This window comes from Solanum lycopersicum, chromosome 12 (genome assembly GCF_036512215.1).
Source record: "Solanum lycopersicum chromosome 12, SLM_r2.1".
Taxonomy (NCBI): Eukaryota; Viridiplantae; Streptophyta; class Magnoliopsida; order Solanales; family Solanaceae; genus Solanum; species Solanum lycopersicum.
This window is the reverse complement of record NC_090811.1, coordinates 12,601,447-12,617,825: the sequence shown is the minus strand read 5'-3', so window position 1 is coordinate 12,617,825 and position 16,379 is coordinate 12,601,447. Positions and strand designations below refer to the sequence as shown.

At 36.0% G+C, this 16,379-nt stretch overlaps 1 protein-coding gene across 2 annotated transcripts in view; it reads right to left on the bottom strand.

The window, feature by feature from the left end:
* The window catches only part of LOC101245924 (uncharacterized), a 31,774-nt gene that overhangs the window by 10,163 nt on the left and 5,232 nt on the right, over nucleotides 1–16,379 (bottom strand). For both annotated transcript variants that reach the window (XM_004251957.5, XM_010315708.4), the window contains exons 5-13: nucleotides 12,262–12,351; nucleotides 12,031–12,177; nucleotides 11,674–11,784; nucleotides 9,367–9,435; nucleotides 4,365–4,533; nucleotides 3,799–4,268; nucleotides 3,110–3,277; nucleotides 2,701–2,809; nucleotides 530–675 (exon numbers count right to left, since the gene is read on the bottom strand). In XM_004251957.5, coding sequence (XP_004252005.1) covers nucleotides 530–675; nucleotides 2,701–2,809; nucleotides 3,110–3,277; nucleotides 3,799–4,268; nucleotides 4,365–4,533; nucleotides 9,367–9,435; nucleotides 11,674–11,784; nucleotides 12,031–12,177; nucleotides 12,262–12,351 — 1,479 coding nt within the window. The remainder of the gene's footprint in view (nucleotides 1–529; nucleotides 676–2,700; nucleotides 2,810–3,109; nucleotides 3,278–3,798; nucleotides 4,269–4,364; nucleotides 4,534–9,366; nucleotides 9,436–11,673; nucleotides 11,785–12,030; nucleotides 12,178–12,261; nucleotides 12,352–16,379) is intronic.

Here is a 16,379-nt window from a genome sequence, read left to right as displayed (position 1 = left end):
TCAGGAAAGAACAGAATTTGAAGCTTTGGGCATTGAAAAGAGGAAGAAGATGAAAAGAAAAGATAATAGGGCGGGTCGGGTTAAATGGGTGGGTTTCTTCAAAATATTGGAATATAAAATTGGTGACGGGTCATTTGATTCTGAGCTTGACATGTGTCCATTGAAGTTAAGGACAAATTTGTGTCAAAGCATAATGGGAGAGGTATATTTTAACCAGAAGTATGACGAGAATATATTTGAACCGAAATAGTGAGGGTATATTTGAATTAGTTCTGATAGTATAGACGTATATTTGATCCTTTTACAATTAATATATTAGACAACCACACTCTCTCAAGTAAAGTGAATAATAGGGCTCCAAGATATGTTATTCTAAATCACTAATAAAACATTATCTGAAACGATATTAAAAATACCGTAAGTTGGGAATTAACATGTCCATCAACTAAATTAAATATCCATCTCACTCTATCATAAAGTTAATCAATTTAATATTGGAAGCCAGATCAGTGAAGGATATTAAACTCACTGGGGTATCTAATCCATATGAAGCCTTCATATCATCCTCATTCAAAAGATTTTTCCCGAGCCCAGCATTCACAGAAGGATCGGCAGAAGAATCCTCAGGCAAAATCTGTTGTTGCTGCAACTCTTCAGCTTTTGAGTGGCCTACATCTGCGACCATTGTATAGTGTATTTATAAAAGCATTTTAAGCGTTCATGAATCATGTATCAAAGAACATTATAGAACTATCTTTTGCTTCAAATGCCACAGAAGATGCAACTTTTTCTTTGATTATTTTCAGTTGTCCATTAGGTACAGATATCACCATTACAAGTTAAGCGATTTCCTTTTATTAGTAACCTCACTCCACTCCAACTACAATTTTCAAGAAAATAGACCACTTCGATCATCTCCTCCCTCCACACAGTCCCATTCCTAGGGCTCTGCAACTGTCAATCAGTCAATTGATGGTGAAGAAATTACAGTCCACCTCTCCTACTTCATCCAAAAGTAACAATTATATTATTCTCCTAACTGGCAAAGCAAAAGAATTGGACAACAAATCTAATATTCCATCCACTTCGATTTGTTTGGCCTAATTTGACTTGGCACGTAGTTAAGGAAAATAAAGAAGACTTTTGCATCTTGTGGTCTTAGATTAAATGTATGTCAAACGTACCAAAATGTCCTTTACTCTTGTGGTCTTAAACATGTAATGTGGAAAGTTGGAATTAAAAAGCTGCTAAAAAAGGAAAGAGTCGTTCTTTTTTAAACGGACGAAAATGGAAGTATGTCAAACAAAAAGGTAAAGAGTCCTTTTCTAAACAGACTAAAAAAGGAAGTATATCAAACAAATTGAAACGGAGGGCAACTAATATTATCTTATTAAAGTACACCATCTCAAGTAACTAGCAAATGCAAGCCCTAGCATTCCCATCTTCAAAGAGACATCAAATATCTTCCTAGAGACAAACTCAAGTAACTAACATTATATATTTTTTAAAAAGAAACACACACACAAGTAACTAGCAAATGCAAGCCCTAGCATTCCCATCGCCTCAGTGACAATAAATGTTTCCCTAGAGACCATCTTTTCCATCTCCTTTCTCCTACCCAACTTCCCCAGCTCACCAACCACCCCTTCCCCTCCCACCAACCACCCCTTCCCCTCCCACCCAGAAACAACAAAAATCATTGGACCGGGATTTAAGAACCAGAGAAAAAAGTTAAAGAAAATAAGCAAATCAATCATCTCAGTGCAAGATCTGGTGGCATTGTCAGCCAATAGGTAAGGTGGAGGTAGCAATGTTATCTAATCCACTACACATCGCGCAAGTTGCTTTGATGATATGAAGATCAACTGGTGTTTATCTTGAGAACTTCATGTCTCGATCCAAATAGCAGGTGGAATTTGAATTAACTAGTGTTTATATCAGTATCCCTCAAAAAGACATTTCATTCACTTAAATTTCAGCAATTTATTCAACGTGAACATTGGCGTTTTAACATACGAACATGTGCATACATCGACTTTAACAGATTTTCTAGTATTGATAATAAGTAACGGCACAACTATTTATATCCATATATCCACTCTTGGCAACTAACAACATAATGAAAATCTCAAGACGTGTCAAATCTCTATAAATAAGAACCTTCAAGAAAATCAGACTAAAAGCAATCTTCACATGTATTCTCCATGTTACTATCATCGCTCACTTCCCTTTCTCCAAGAAACATATTAAGAGGTTTATAAAAAGAAAAATTGTTACTTGATAAACTAATACTAGTGTGTTTTCTTATTATAAAGAAGGTAGGAAAAGATGACAGCAAATATCAAACTGGAAGAAGAAAAGAACAAAATAAAGAATTCAAAATGGAAGGCAGAGAAAAAGAAACAGTAGGTACAAAGATGGACTTCCTGCATGACTTTCATCATCTTTGAGACGACCAAAGCAAATACAAGATAAAAGATTACTTATCTAAAACCAATTAAAGAATAAATCAATTTAAATTTACACATATAAAAAAGGGAAGACCTCTTGTTTTTTATAAAGAAGCAGGAAACGAATAAAACCAACAACACGACAAGCCTCAGAAATTAAATTTTGTTACAACTCAGCCCAGACCAAACGGGCTCAATACAGAAGGCAATCATATGACAGAAATTGACGCCAAAAGTTGTGCACTCAAACCTGGTTGTTGCTGCAAAGATGCAGATGAGGCAATGTTGTTAATACCAACAGCTTGGGCCCCAACTCCAAGTCCAAGTTGAGGAGTGACAGAGGAGCTTTGAGAATTGAACTGAAACAATAGAATCAGGTAAGAGCACATAAAAACCAAGCGTCCAGCAATCCAAACACATCCATCTTACTAATATGCATTCAGATTCAGACATCATTATATTAATTAAAAGTACCGACCCTTAACAAAGAAAAAGTTCACAAAAAGAACAAGGGAGTCGACGACAGAGGTGCACAGTGAAAAAAGGGTGTGCTAAAAGTTTTAAGAAAAATATGGCATTGTAGTAACAAAAGATCATGTAATTAAGGGAAACAAGGCAATCCAACTAACTCAAATATCATGCAAAACCATTAAAAACACCTGTGGCAAAAGTGGATTCTGTTGCTGGGACGAGAACTGCTTAAGGTTTCCACCACTAAATGGAGGTACGCCAAGAAGATTACCCTGACCTTGCTGTACTTGCTGAAATTTTTGCAAAAACTTCTCCCTCTGGTCAGGTGCAATTTCAGTTCTTCCACGGAATTGTCCCTGAAATCCCAAGAAACAAATTGACATTGAACAATACCTATTGAAGCAGTTGAATACATAATATAGTCTAGGAAAAAAAGGTAGAAACCCAAGGAAAAGATTAAATCACAGTAATAGCACACACACCCCAAAGTATGTTATCAAAACAAAAAGGAAACAAATATCCTTCTGAATTCTTAAAGCAGTGCATATATTGAGACAGATTGTCTTCGTGACAGGCTGCAGCACCCCGCATCAATTTAGGCAAAAAGAATTATATTTCAACATGGATGAGGCGCTCATAGTTTTAAAATACAAGTATTTCAATTGCATAAGAATAAAGATATAGAATGAAAGCATTTTTCAACTAGTAAAGAAGATAGTCAGGTTTGAACAGTTTTTAAGCATATGTCAGCATTTAAAAACATATTTGAGAGGCTAATTAATTTTATTTTGAACTTACAGAATGTGATAGCACATAATCAGGTACAAATTGAAGTGGTGATCACAGAGCTCGCATAAATGATAAAATAGAAACATACCGCTTCATTTTGATTCTGAAAGGAACTACCAGGCCTCCACTGCATACCAGGACCAACAGAAGGAGAGAATACTCTACCAGTCATGACCGTAGCATCACCGAGATTTGCCCCATCAGCAACACCAATTCCATCTGTAGCCTTAGCTGCTTGTGACATCATCATTCTGTTAGCCAGTGGGGATACCAAAGGCTGTCCCATGCTGCTACTTCCAAGCCTCTCCTCTGAAACTAAGATATTTCTCTTTGTAACTTCAGAAGCAGATGGAATAGCTCCTAGACCTCCATTGCCAGTAACTGAACCAGTAGAACCAAGTGCAATACTAGCCACGGGTTGGTTAGATAGAGCACCTCTACTAACACCTCTTAAAGCAGTTTCACTAAGGGCAGGGGAAGGCTTTCGAGCTGGAAAACTTGTCAGATCGTCTTCTTTTATTGCATTTGACATACTAGTTGGAGATAAAGCAGCAGCACCTGCATATTCCAAAAAAACACATCCAGAAGTTCAGCAGACAAATAAACAAACTCGTTGATGTATCAGAATCTTTTGAGTAGAAGCATGGTTCGTACCCTGGGTTGCATGACTCCCAGCAGGCGTTGTGGGAGCAGAAGTAGCAACTGCACTACTTTTAGGAGGTGGGGTTCTAACAACTATTTCAGAGCTACTGTCCTGTGATGCTACTTCATCAGATTGATCCTGAACACTAGCAGCTTGCTGTGCTAAAGATGTTACAGCCACCTGGAAAGCAAACTATCAATTAGTTCTATACATTGGTAAGCAAAGGAACCCTGCAAACTTGGAGAGAATGGGTCTTAAACTTGCTGCCTACTAATGAAACAAGAAAGTAAACTGCATTGAGTGAACAACAGAAATGTTAGAAAGTTAAATGATAGTGTTTTCAAGGAATTCAACAGTTGTGTCATAGAGCTATATTGAGCAAGGGAAAGAGGAAAAGAGATCCTAGAGGAAAATATTTGTGTTGGGGGTTTAGATGGTCAGTTTCAGTGTTATCAAAAGCGAAAAGCGCAAAAAAGCTCTAAGGTCCATGGGGCTTTAAGCACAAAGCGCAAATAAAGTGTGGGCTTTAATGAAAAAAGGCGCAAAGGGAGAAAATAATACAAATATCATATGTTTAGCCTAGACTAATAATTATAAATATGAATGACAAATATATGACCAAAGAAATTGAAAAAAAATAAAGTAAAATATCAATTATTTAGTGTCACTTCTTCATAAGAGGCTCATTGGCGAGGAAATTTTGCCTTAGAACCCTGATGACAACACCGAAGCGCACATAAAGCGCGGCGAAGTACTCAACACGTTTTGAGTCTCGCTTCAGGGCTTAAGCGCGCTTAAAGCACGCCTTTGATAACACACTCAGTTTGAGGAATTAGCATCATAATAATCAATATACACATGCTACACCTTCCCGCAAAACTTTGAGAAGTAGAAAACTAGAAGACTGAGTAGCTAACACTCTTCACTTTCGGTGTTGCACCCCCATCAACACAACGTGGGTGTGAGTATGGGATCAGAACCGGATCTGGTCAACTGATTTTGGGTACTTCTACTGAAATTGACTGAGAAAATCAGGATAAAAGCTAAACGTGAAATGGAAGAAAATGGAATACCTAGCATATAGAAATAGTTATCTCAGTCCTTCTCCCTATATCTCCTTCTGGGGTTCTCCTCAGAATACAATGTTAGTTTTCAAAGATAGGGGTAGGATCTGCGTACATCCTACCCTCCCTTGGGTATGTTTTTGTTGTAATACCTTGTTAGTTTCCACATAATGTTGCATAATTTAAATATAAGCTCCATATTAGATGCTTGAATTACTTTAAGTCGAATCCCTGCACCCATATCACTACCTAAATTGACAACCCAAATCTTAAATTTAGATCATCAAAAATTCGACCTCTAAATTCACACCCTTTTCAGACACCCACCGCTTGTCCGAGCAACCTAGGTAGAAGATGTTACAAAAACCAGGAAAGCAAAAAATCAAGTAGTTCTCTATATTAATAATGCAAGGTAAGCAAAAGGAACCCTATAAATTTAAGAAGAACGGGTCTCGAACTTTACCGCCAAATCAAGAAAATAAAGTGTATTGTGTTAATATGAAAAGGTGAATAATGGTGTCTTTGAAGACAATCTAACAGTTGCATTAAAGAGCCATGGTGAGAAAGGGAAAGAGGGCTAGAGATCCTAGAGCTAAAATATTTGTGTATTTGAGGTTTTGAATGGTCGGTGAGGAATCGTTAAAACCAGTTTCAACCAGAAAAAAATGGGTCAATTCAAGCAATTAGCATCATAAGAAGCAACATATACATGCTACACCTTCTCACAAAACATTTGAGAAGTTAATGTTCCTCCCTGGGGATTGTCTCTTAATACATTCCCATACTCCAAACCATATAACTCTTTCCATCTATACTAGCCTTGGAGCTTACCCGAACATCACAGTAATAAATATATCAATTTTCCAAAAAACATGAACTTTTTACATAAGTTTTAGAGTCTTCAGCAATGAATTGTACGACGCACATCTTCATGATATAAAAAGACAAAGGCATTATATTTCCTTGAAACGTTTGTCTATTCTCAAAAGTGCAAAAGGGAAAAATACTTGTTAGACTTGAGAGTCACTTAAACCATAAATAGTAAGATGTAGGATGCATATCATTCTCTTTCATAAGGTGGTAGGATGCATATCATTGACTGCAATACTATAAAACAAGATAAGAGCATATGTCTTTTGTACCTACGCGAGAATATTTGTCTTTAGGCTTCAGTTTTTCTTCAAACGTGAATGGTTGGAAGAATATAATCACAATATTACAGAAAGATAAACTTTTTAGCAAGCTTTTACTTTCGGTGTATCCACATTGTACCTAAGGATATAGGGGATGTTACCCTATTTTTAGATAGTTTATAAGGGTAATAGGTGATTTAGTTTTTGTTTTGGCTGTCCCTTCATACTTTTGATGTAACTGCGTAGGAGCACACTATTGTTGTACTCCTTTTGTTTATAATACCAGTTAACCTTCTCAAGAAAAAAAAATTAAAAGGACGACAAACGAGCCACTTCTTAGAAAATATTTGTGACCCTTCTCATGGTACAAAAGTAATAATATTTAAATCACATAATTTAGATATCATGGGGTATTATAATAAGCTATAAAGAAACTGAAACTAAAGAACAACCCAAATGAAGGAGATGAATATCATGTGGAGACGCTCGAGAGAAGACATTCACCAGTTCACACTGCATTGTCAAGCTGCTACCTAGTTGTGTAAAGTTTTGAGCTGATTAGGCATACAGGTGCACAATGTGAATGTCAGGAACATAGATGCTAAACAGATGGGCCACTAGAAGGAGGAGAGGAAATGCAGGACATGGAATGCAGATATATTTGCTCCCGTATGGATTCTTTGGAAGGAGAGGAACGGGGACCTTTTTTGGTAAGGAATAGAAAAGCTTTTGAAGGGGTGGAAAATATTTCATACATTTGAAGTTAACTTCCTATTTTTAGTTAATTTACCTGAGTTGCTTGAACTCGGGTTCGGGTGTCCAATATATGTGTGGGGTCCTTCTGAGCTAGAGGTTGGATCCTTCGTGATTTGAGTTACAAAATTCTGGTTTACAAATCAAAGTATGGATTCAGTCAGATTGGAAGGAAAGGAATGGTAGATGTTTTGAAAATAGATCCAATTCCATTCACAAGGTCAAATGGAATTGTATAGTATCCTTACTTTTTTGGTGTAAACAGTTGTGTATAGTATATACAGACCAGATTGTAGATTTGATAGGAAGGTTGTAACCAACACTTTTTGGTGGAGACCAGCATGCCCTTAATGCTAAAGAATACAATCTTACCAGTTTCAAAAAAAAATGCATAAATAATGATGGGCTATATGAGAGGAAAAGAATGCACGAATCTTTGAGGAGCAAGACTGAGTACGTATTTAATATTCAGTACAAATGCATCTCCTAATATTTTTTGGTGTAACATGGCTATGGCAAATGAAATAGAGAAGCCATGATAGACTTTTTGAGTTCATTGCACATTCAGCAATGATGTTGACATGTAAATATCTTTAAAGCAATGTTATCAAAAGCAAAAAGAGCAAAAAAGTTCTAAGGTATGTTGAGGCTTTAAGCGCAAATAAAGTGTGAGCTTTAATGGAAAAAGGCCAAAGGGAGAACAGAAGTACAAATATATATGTTATAGTTGAACACTAATAGTTTATAATCATGAATGTCAAATATACAAACATAGATATTGAAATATAATTAGGATAAAGTGAAATATCAATTGTTTATTGTTGTCTCTTCAGAAAAGGTTCATTGGCAAAGAAAAGTATGCCTTAGAACATTGATGACGACATTGAAGCACACATAAAACAACATGAAGAACTCAACATGTTTTGCGCCTCCCTTCCAACACTTCAAGCGCATCTTTGATAACACTACTTTAAAGCACCTTCTAGTTGCGTACTGTTTCATACAAATATGTTTTGACGATAAAAAAACATGGCTAAATTATGATTTCACCCTAGTGTTTGTTTTGATTTTAGGAATCATTGTATTTTTCTCAAATTAGTCTATCAATTTTGGTCCATGTATCCAAAGTTGTTTGACCATATCCGGTATGGAACCCACACCCATGTCGTGTCGACATAGATGCAGCACCAAAAGTGAAGAATCCATGCAACTTAGTTTATACTACTAGTACATGGAATTCTAATCAATAAAATTATTGCTTTCTCAAAACGATCCTCTTTAGATGAAAGAGATCAAACTTTTAAAAACTCAATATAAGTTTATTGCACAGGAAAGAAAACTCTATAAGAGAAGGTACACCAATTGTTGGCTCTTCTGAGAAGTTCAATGCATTAACTAAGATTCGTTCTAACAGAAACAAGCAACAAGTTGTACGAATTGATACATCTAATGTTGTGAGTAACTAACTACTTTTTCAGTAGCTACTCGGTGAGAAAGCCTAGATGATGCAAGAAACTTTCATGAAAAAAACAGACGTCATATCTCTTAACAATGGGAAGTGGTTAAGCAGCATTTCTTTCACGTTGTATTAGCCTGAAATAAGTTCTTCAAACAGATGCATCATTTTCTTTCGAACCCTTTTTCATGATAAATAAATGACTCATCATATTTTAATTAAATGGACAGGGACAGATAGAATACGAATTGTTTTTGAAAAATCTATTCTCCACTTAAGATTTAAAGATTAATAGAAGAATTATGCTCATAATCCACCGATTATATTGGAAAATTTTCCAGAAGACATCCATTGCCCTAAGCATCTAACTGAACGACAAAATTGGAACAAATGCAGAAGAGTAATATCAATTCAAAAATGCATAGAAAAAAAAAACAATGAGTACCAAGTTCACTACTGTACATGAAAAAAATTATTGTATCAAGCTTTAAGAAAATAGCAACAAGTCAGAACTATATTTCTATCATTCCAAATAAACACCGGCCAGCCTTTGTAGCATTGGAAGAAAAGATGTGTAACAAACTATGGAAAGAGAAGAGAACCATACCGATGCTTGAGCAGGTGGAGAGGCCAGAGAAGTTTTCACACTCAAAACCGCACTGGGAACAGTGACACCCTGGAAAACCAAAAAGAAGTTACAGCTTCTGCAAAGGTTGTACGGCCCATCCCTACATAGATGGGCAGAGAGTTTCTTTCCTCTACTTGAAAAAATACCGAAAGAAACTAGTGAAAGGAATTGCTACTTGCATAAACCATAATTACGTCTCTAGCCAAATAACTCGTGGCTGCCGAGATGAATCACCTATATCTGTTTCACTCTATTCGATCTCCACTCATTCCAGTAGTGGTAAAATATTTGTCTTGAAGGTTATCCAAACCTCACACTTACCCATATCCAAACCTAATAACAACAACTAAGTCAAAATACCATGTAATCGGAATAGCTTATGTAATAACCTTTGCTTATATTGAGTAATGTTCTTTGTTTAGTTCCTATTTATTTCAAGAGATTTAAGGAGACAACTTCCATCCATGTAATTTAGGCGTACCTCGTCACTTCCCTCATTTTTTTGAGTAAAGGCAAAGTGTCTGAAGGACATAGTCACCTCCCTTTCTAATAATAGATAAGGCAAGCTTTAGGGATTTAGAGCTCCAACTTAGGTTTTGATCTATCTAGCCAGATCCTTCAAAATCTTTTCTGAACTCATGTCATCCAACACAATTTGGGTGTGGTGTGGGATCAGCACTGGATTTAGTCAACCTATCTTGGGTGCTTTTGACTAAACATATTCCCATGAAATATAGAATAATTGTGTATTTGGTTTGAATTTGGTTTATATCATATATAACACATAAAGTACTAGAACACTTTGCTTTTGTACGAGATAGCTTATAAATAAAAAATTTAAGTGTTTACACTGAACTTAAATTTTACCACAAATACTTGATACTTTTTGTGCTCTAGTTAGTAATAACACAATTATTTCTACCACAAATACTTTTTGCTTTCGAGTCACATATAAAGCTCAAGAAGCATAAATAGAGACTGATAACCAATTTTTTGAACAGAAAAAAAATATTTTTCTCAATTCAAACTTTATATGTATATATATATATATATATTAGCGAGTTACAATGATGTGGACATTTTTCATTTAACTCAATTAATAGAAATGGATTTAAATTACCTTTTAATAGGAAAAAAAGTTGTTTTTCAACATGTTTAAATAATTAATAGTATCTTTGCACTGGTATGATGCACTCGAATCCATTTCCTTAAATCTCAAAATTAACGCAATGGAACATCCAAACTTTTGATCCACACTCGTATCAGCTACAAAACTTTGGTGTATTGTAATATTTATATTTATAAAAAGTGGACAATTTTAGTCCAAATCTATAAATATGATAGAAGATGTTAAAAGTCTTGTTAACATCTTCTATCATATTTAAAATCGCTCCATTGAAATCCTCAGCTTGCTGTCAACCACAAAACCCTGAACTCATGTAGATCTAAAAATCACAAACTAAAACCCTATATGCAAAATCTTCACTTGAGCCAATAGAAACTCCAATATACATCCACACAAATAGTAAATTTACATATGGTGAAAGGGCAATGGGCCTCTTAAGTGACAAACAATGGCAATTGGGCAAGTTGGTTAAAATTTGGACGGATCATAATGGGTCAAGCCAATAAACAGGTCAAGACCAAACCCAACACAAATCTTTTTCAGTCAAAATGGGTTAAGACCCAACTCAACCCAATTTTTACTAAGTTTTCATTATTTCATTTGTTCTTTTAAATATTTTAGTACCTAATAAAAAATATTTATTATGGCCATATATAACACATCAAGTTTTTAAAATGAGTCAATTTGGGTTACAAATCAACCCAATATTTAATGGGTTGGGTTGAGCTAATAAATGGCTTATTTTTTCCACCCTTCGGACCAAGCACAACAATGGAAAATCGCCCGACTTTGGACTGATTAAGGGGCTAAAATGCTAGCAATGATACAGAGTTCTCTGTTTCTCTCTTCTCCCTACCGGGCTAATTTGAGTGCTTCTTATATGTTTTGGTTTTTTCACTATAACAGGTCACACCTCTTTCGTGATTTCCTTTAGTTTTAGGGTTTTGGCCTAAATATTAAGAAGAATTGCGTTCAGGAATGGTATGCATTAAAGATCAAAATAATTCTACACCCATACATTCGAATTAAGAAATGACCACAATTATTTTAGTATAGCAAAAGAGACAAATATATCAGTCAAAACATAAAAGATGAACAATAAATGAATAATTTAAGTAGAAAATAAAATTAGAAGAAATGATGATTTGGATGTATATTACCTTGACAAGAGCAGGTGGAACGACGGTAACCAGATCTTCAAGAGACTCCACCTTATCTAGTGGTAAAGTGCTGTAGAGCTCATCAACATCACTGAATTCATCAAAATCCTCCTGCAAAAATACAGCAGTACAAGCAAATGGTAATATTACATGCCAAAAAGATGTCATTACTTCAAGAGCAATCCTAAGAACACATCAGAAGTAAATAAACAGAAACAAGTGAAGAGAAAGAGATAGCAACCTAGCAGCGCTTCAGAATTCCATTTAAATTAAGAGGTTAGAGTGATAATTATGCTTCATTTCTTCACAGTAACCTACACCAGACACATGAGGAATAAATTGCACAGAATAGTATACCTGATTTCTTTCCACATAATCGTCGAGGAAATCCTTGACATCGTTGACTTGCTCAGGACTCAACTCATCATTATCCAGTAATCTTAAAATTAACTCTAACTTCATTATATGAGCCTTGTGCCGAGCAATAGATGTTTCCAAATGTACCTAGGGAAAACATAAAAGAAGTAACCTTTAATCAAGCACGATAAGCCAAATGCACAATACACACTTAATTTTACATCTTCTTACCAATCTTGGGGGCCTCTGCTTCCCTTTTTTAACTGAGAGTCCTTCCAGTTCAGCCTCGAAATTGTCAATTTGACTTTCAAGCTCCCCAACCTGCCCCAAAACAATTTCGGAAGTTATTAGAGCACCAAGACAAAACTATCAGAATTCCAAGAAACTAGGAGTTCGAGAAAAGTGCTGGACGATAGTTAAATGTTAGTTGATGGAGACCATTGAGAATTCCAAGAAATATGAGTTCGAGAAAAGTCATAATGCCTCGTTATTACTGTTGTGCTAATGAAGGAAGGAGAAACAAATATAAGAATTTTAGACCTATTAGTCTTGGAGGAAACAATTCAAGATTATCTCTAAGCAACATATGATCACCTGAATTGAGAATTCTCGGATTTCAATATGTCGAAGATGGGTTTGAGGACAAGTGGAGGAGATGGATTTTGTTTCGCATTTCTACTGAAAGATGTCCTTTATTGATGAACGAGAGTCCTTGCGGATTCTTGAGGAATTCAAGGGGCTTGAGACAATGGGCTCCATAATCTCCTAAGTTATTCACCTTGGTATTGGAAGCTTTGAACATAATGATGGACAGGTCGGTTAGTAGAGATATTTTGAAGGATTTTGATGTTCTTTTGGAGGGAACAACAATGTCACAATTACATGTCTTTTATTTGCAAATGACACGTTGGTCTTTTGTGATGAAGAGGTGTCCCAGCTAGATTATTTGTCTTATTTGAGCAGATTCTTATATGGTTCCAAGAGGTACCAGGCCTTAAGATCTATTTCAGAAAATGTGAGATCACTATGGTGGGAGTACTAAAAAAATTAAAGATGAGACACCTTTGGATGCTTCTAGCAAAGATCATGCAGTGTGGAATCTGGTGATAGAAATAATGGAGAAGCAAGATGGCAATAGTGGTACTTGTCAAAATGGGGGAAGGAAGTGTTGGTTAAAAGCATTTTGTCCAACATTACTCGGTATTTCATTTCTCTTCTCATTGGATTCCTAATGAGCCTAATGAGAATAGAGATAAATTGAGGAAGTGGATAAAATTTTATACCCACAATAAAATTCTTTATCTTGATAAATGAGAAGCCCACTGAATTTTTTCATTCTCATAGGGATGTAAGGCAAGCAATCCTCTATGTCTCTTATTATTTATATTAGTCATGGAATGTCTTGATAGGATGGTTCAGACTTCACAATTGGATTGGGTAAAGGCTTCAATGTAGAAGTTAGAGGACAAGGTGCAATGATGATCTATCTCTTGCTTTATGCCACTCTCATTATGGTTGCACTGTTGGACAAATACTACATTTTTTTTATTTTACTTTGTTTTTTGGTGAAGTAATTTGATTCTATTAGAAAGGCATCAAGGAGATGGTTACAACTAAAAATAATCTTATTGCTTATTGAGGCAATATCAAGTCTAAACATAAATTATGGACTTAGATTTTTCTGCAAATGACGCGTACAACATTCAATAGTTTTCAGATTCGCCAGGAAGGAATGTAGGTTAATCGCCAACAAAATATTCACCTTAGGTGTCTATCACCACGAATACAGTATTTGGGGAAGGGTAACAGACATGTGTGAAAAGAGACAGGCATATTCAAATTACTTGCTGTTGGGAGGAAGGTAGGGTCCAGTGTTGTGAATGGCGAACGCCTCATCGCCAAAGGCGAGAGGCGAGGCGAGGCGAGCCCTTCTCGCCATTCCACACTGAGGCGAGGCAACCCAAAAAAGGCGACCCATGGCGAGGTATGGCGAGCTAATGGCGACAAAAATGGCGCCGCCTTTTTGATTTAAATTTTTTAAAAAGATTTGACTTAACAATATTAATCAAAATTAGGATTTTTTTTGTTTATTTTCAAAATTTGCTGCTGCCCGACTCCTCTTCCCCTCGCAATCTCTTCGCCCCGACTCCTCTTCCCTTCGCGATCTCTTCTATTGTCAAAATTTGTCGGTCGCATCTCTTCTCTTGTTCTCCATCATCTTCGAGTTGTTGCTGCACTGAGGACCTGAGGTATACCTCTTTTTTTTCTTCTTCTTTTGATCTTTTCAGTTCTTCTTGAGTTCTTTTCTTCAAGAGTCGGATAGTTTTGAAGAAGAATAGACATTTAAAGTTTTAGTATTGTATTTTGAATTATTTGGTCTTTAAAGTTTTACTACTATTGGTTTTTGAATTGAATATTTGCTAATATGTGTTATTACTATCAAGATTTTGGATATTTATATATGCAATTAAATATTTTTAATCTTTGGTATTAATTGGCGCCTTAATTCAAAAAGGCAAGCGCCTCGCCGCTCTCCTCGCCGCGTGGCGAGGCAGGCCCTTGTCGCCTCTCGCCGTCCAAAACAGTGGTAGGGTCTAAACAATATGGCATGCCTAAATTATGTATCTGTTAACTATACCAAATAAAGTGGTCTAACCAAGGATGGTTATTCCTTTTAGAAGAAATCTCAGTGATTATGAAATTGGAGATATCTTGAGCCTGATGGGTCTTCTTAACTCTCTATCGTCATTGAACTCTCTTCAAGATAACCTATCCCGGAAACCCAAAAATAGAGGAATCTTTTGTGAAAAATTATTCTACAATCCTGACAACCAGTACCCCCGCTCTTATCTTTTGGCCTTGGAAGTCAATTTGTTAAAATAAAGTTCCTTACAAAGTTAACTATTTTTCCTTGATAGTAATTCATAGAAAATGTCTCTCTGGATTATCTTAAAAAGAGAGGCATTACTCTTTGCAACAGCTGTGCTCTATGTGAAGAGGAGGCAGAAGATGTCAACCATTTATTTCTCCATTGCAGCTTCTCTCAACAGATTTGGCATTTCTGTTTTAATGTTCTGGATATCCAATGGTGCATGCCCAAAGATACAGTGTAACTTTTGCTATCCTGGCATAGATTGGACCTTACAAAATCTTCCAAAGATGTCTGCAAAATCATTCCTAGGGTGATAATGGTGGGTCTTACGGAGAGAGAAATATGAAGAGTTTTTAAGACTACAAGGACAATGTTACTAATCTAAAGCAGTGTTATCAAAGGCGAAAAGCGCAAAAAAAGCTCCAAGGTCTGTGGAGCTTTAAGCACAAAGCGCAAATAAAGTGTGCTCTTTAACAAAAAAAAGGCGCAAAGGAAGAAAAGAATAAAATATATATGTTTAGTCCAAGACTAATAATTATAAACACGAATGACAAATATATGACCAACGAAATTGAAAAAAATTATGATAGAGAGAAATATCAATTATTTAGCTTCAAATTCTTCATAAGAGGCTCATTGGCAAGGAAATGCTTGCCTTGGAACCTTGATGACAACACTAAAGCGCACATAAAGCGAGGCGAAGCGCTCAACACGTTTTGAGTCTCGCTTTAGGGCTAAAACGCACTTAAAGCGCGCCTTTGATAACACTGATCTAAAGATCAAGTGTATTGTTTGCCTAGCCTCTGGTGCAACAATACTACAGCACGTATTTTAGAGCCTGAAGTTGTTATTGACTTTCTTAGTTCTTTACACATTGTAGAGTTCTCCTAGGGATGTACTTTTGCCCCAGAATTTCCTTAATGTTGGCTTGCTTCACATCAATATAATTCTTTATGGAGAAGAGGACTGATAAACTAAGGGGGATCTTTTGTAACAAGGAACAATGATAAGGTTGTTCAAAGAGGTTAAGTGGGAAATGATGATTACCAGTAAGGAAGATGGATTGGGAGTCTGAAATCTAAGGGCACACAGCACCATTTTCTTATCAAGTAGCTATGAAGATTTTGCAAGGAAAAGGCACTACGAAGGAAGTGATTGATGGAAGTTCAGATAGAAGGCATTCAATGTTTATTAAGTAGCAACCCAAGGCAGCTGAACAGAGTTGACAATTGGAAATAAACCAGAAACTTATGGATTATGTTAGGAGAACACATTTACACCAAAATAGGTGATACTAAAACTTTATAAAAAGATGTAATGATCTGAATGGAGGAAATGAGGAGTTTTCCAAAGATGACAGATAGCTTCCAAAGACACCAATTAGAACCAAATAGGATAGTACGAAAGGAACACAAGGATGGTCTTATCCCAGTGAAGTCTGAATACCAAGTTTTGTCTCGAAGTAGACAACATGAAC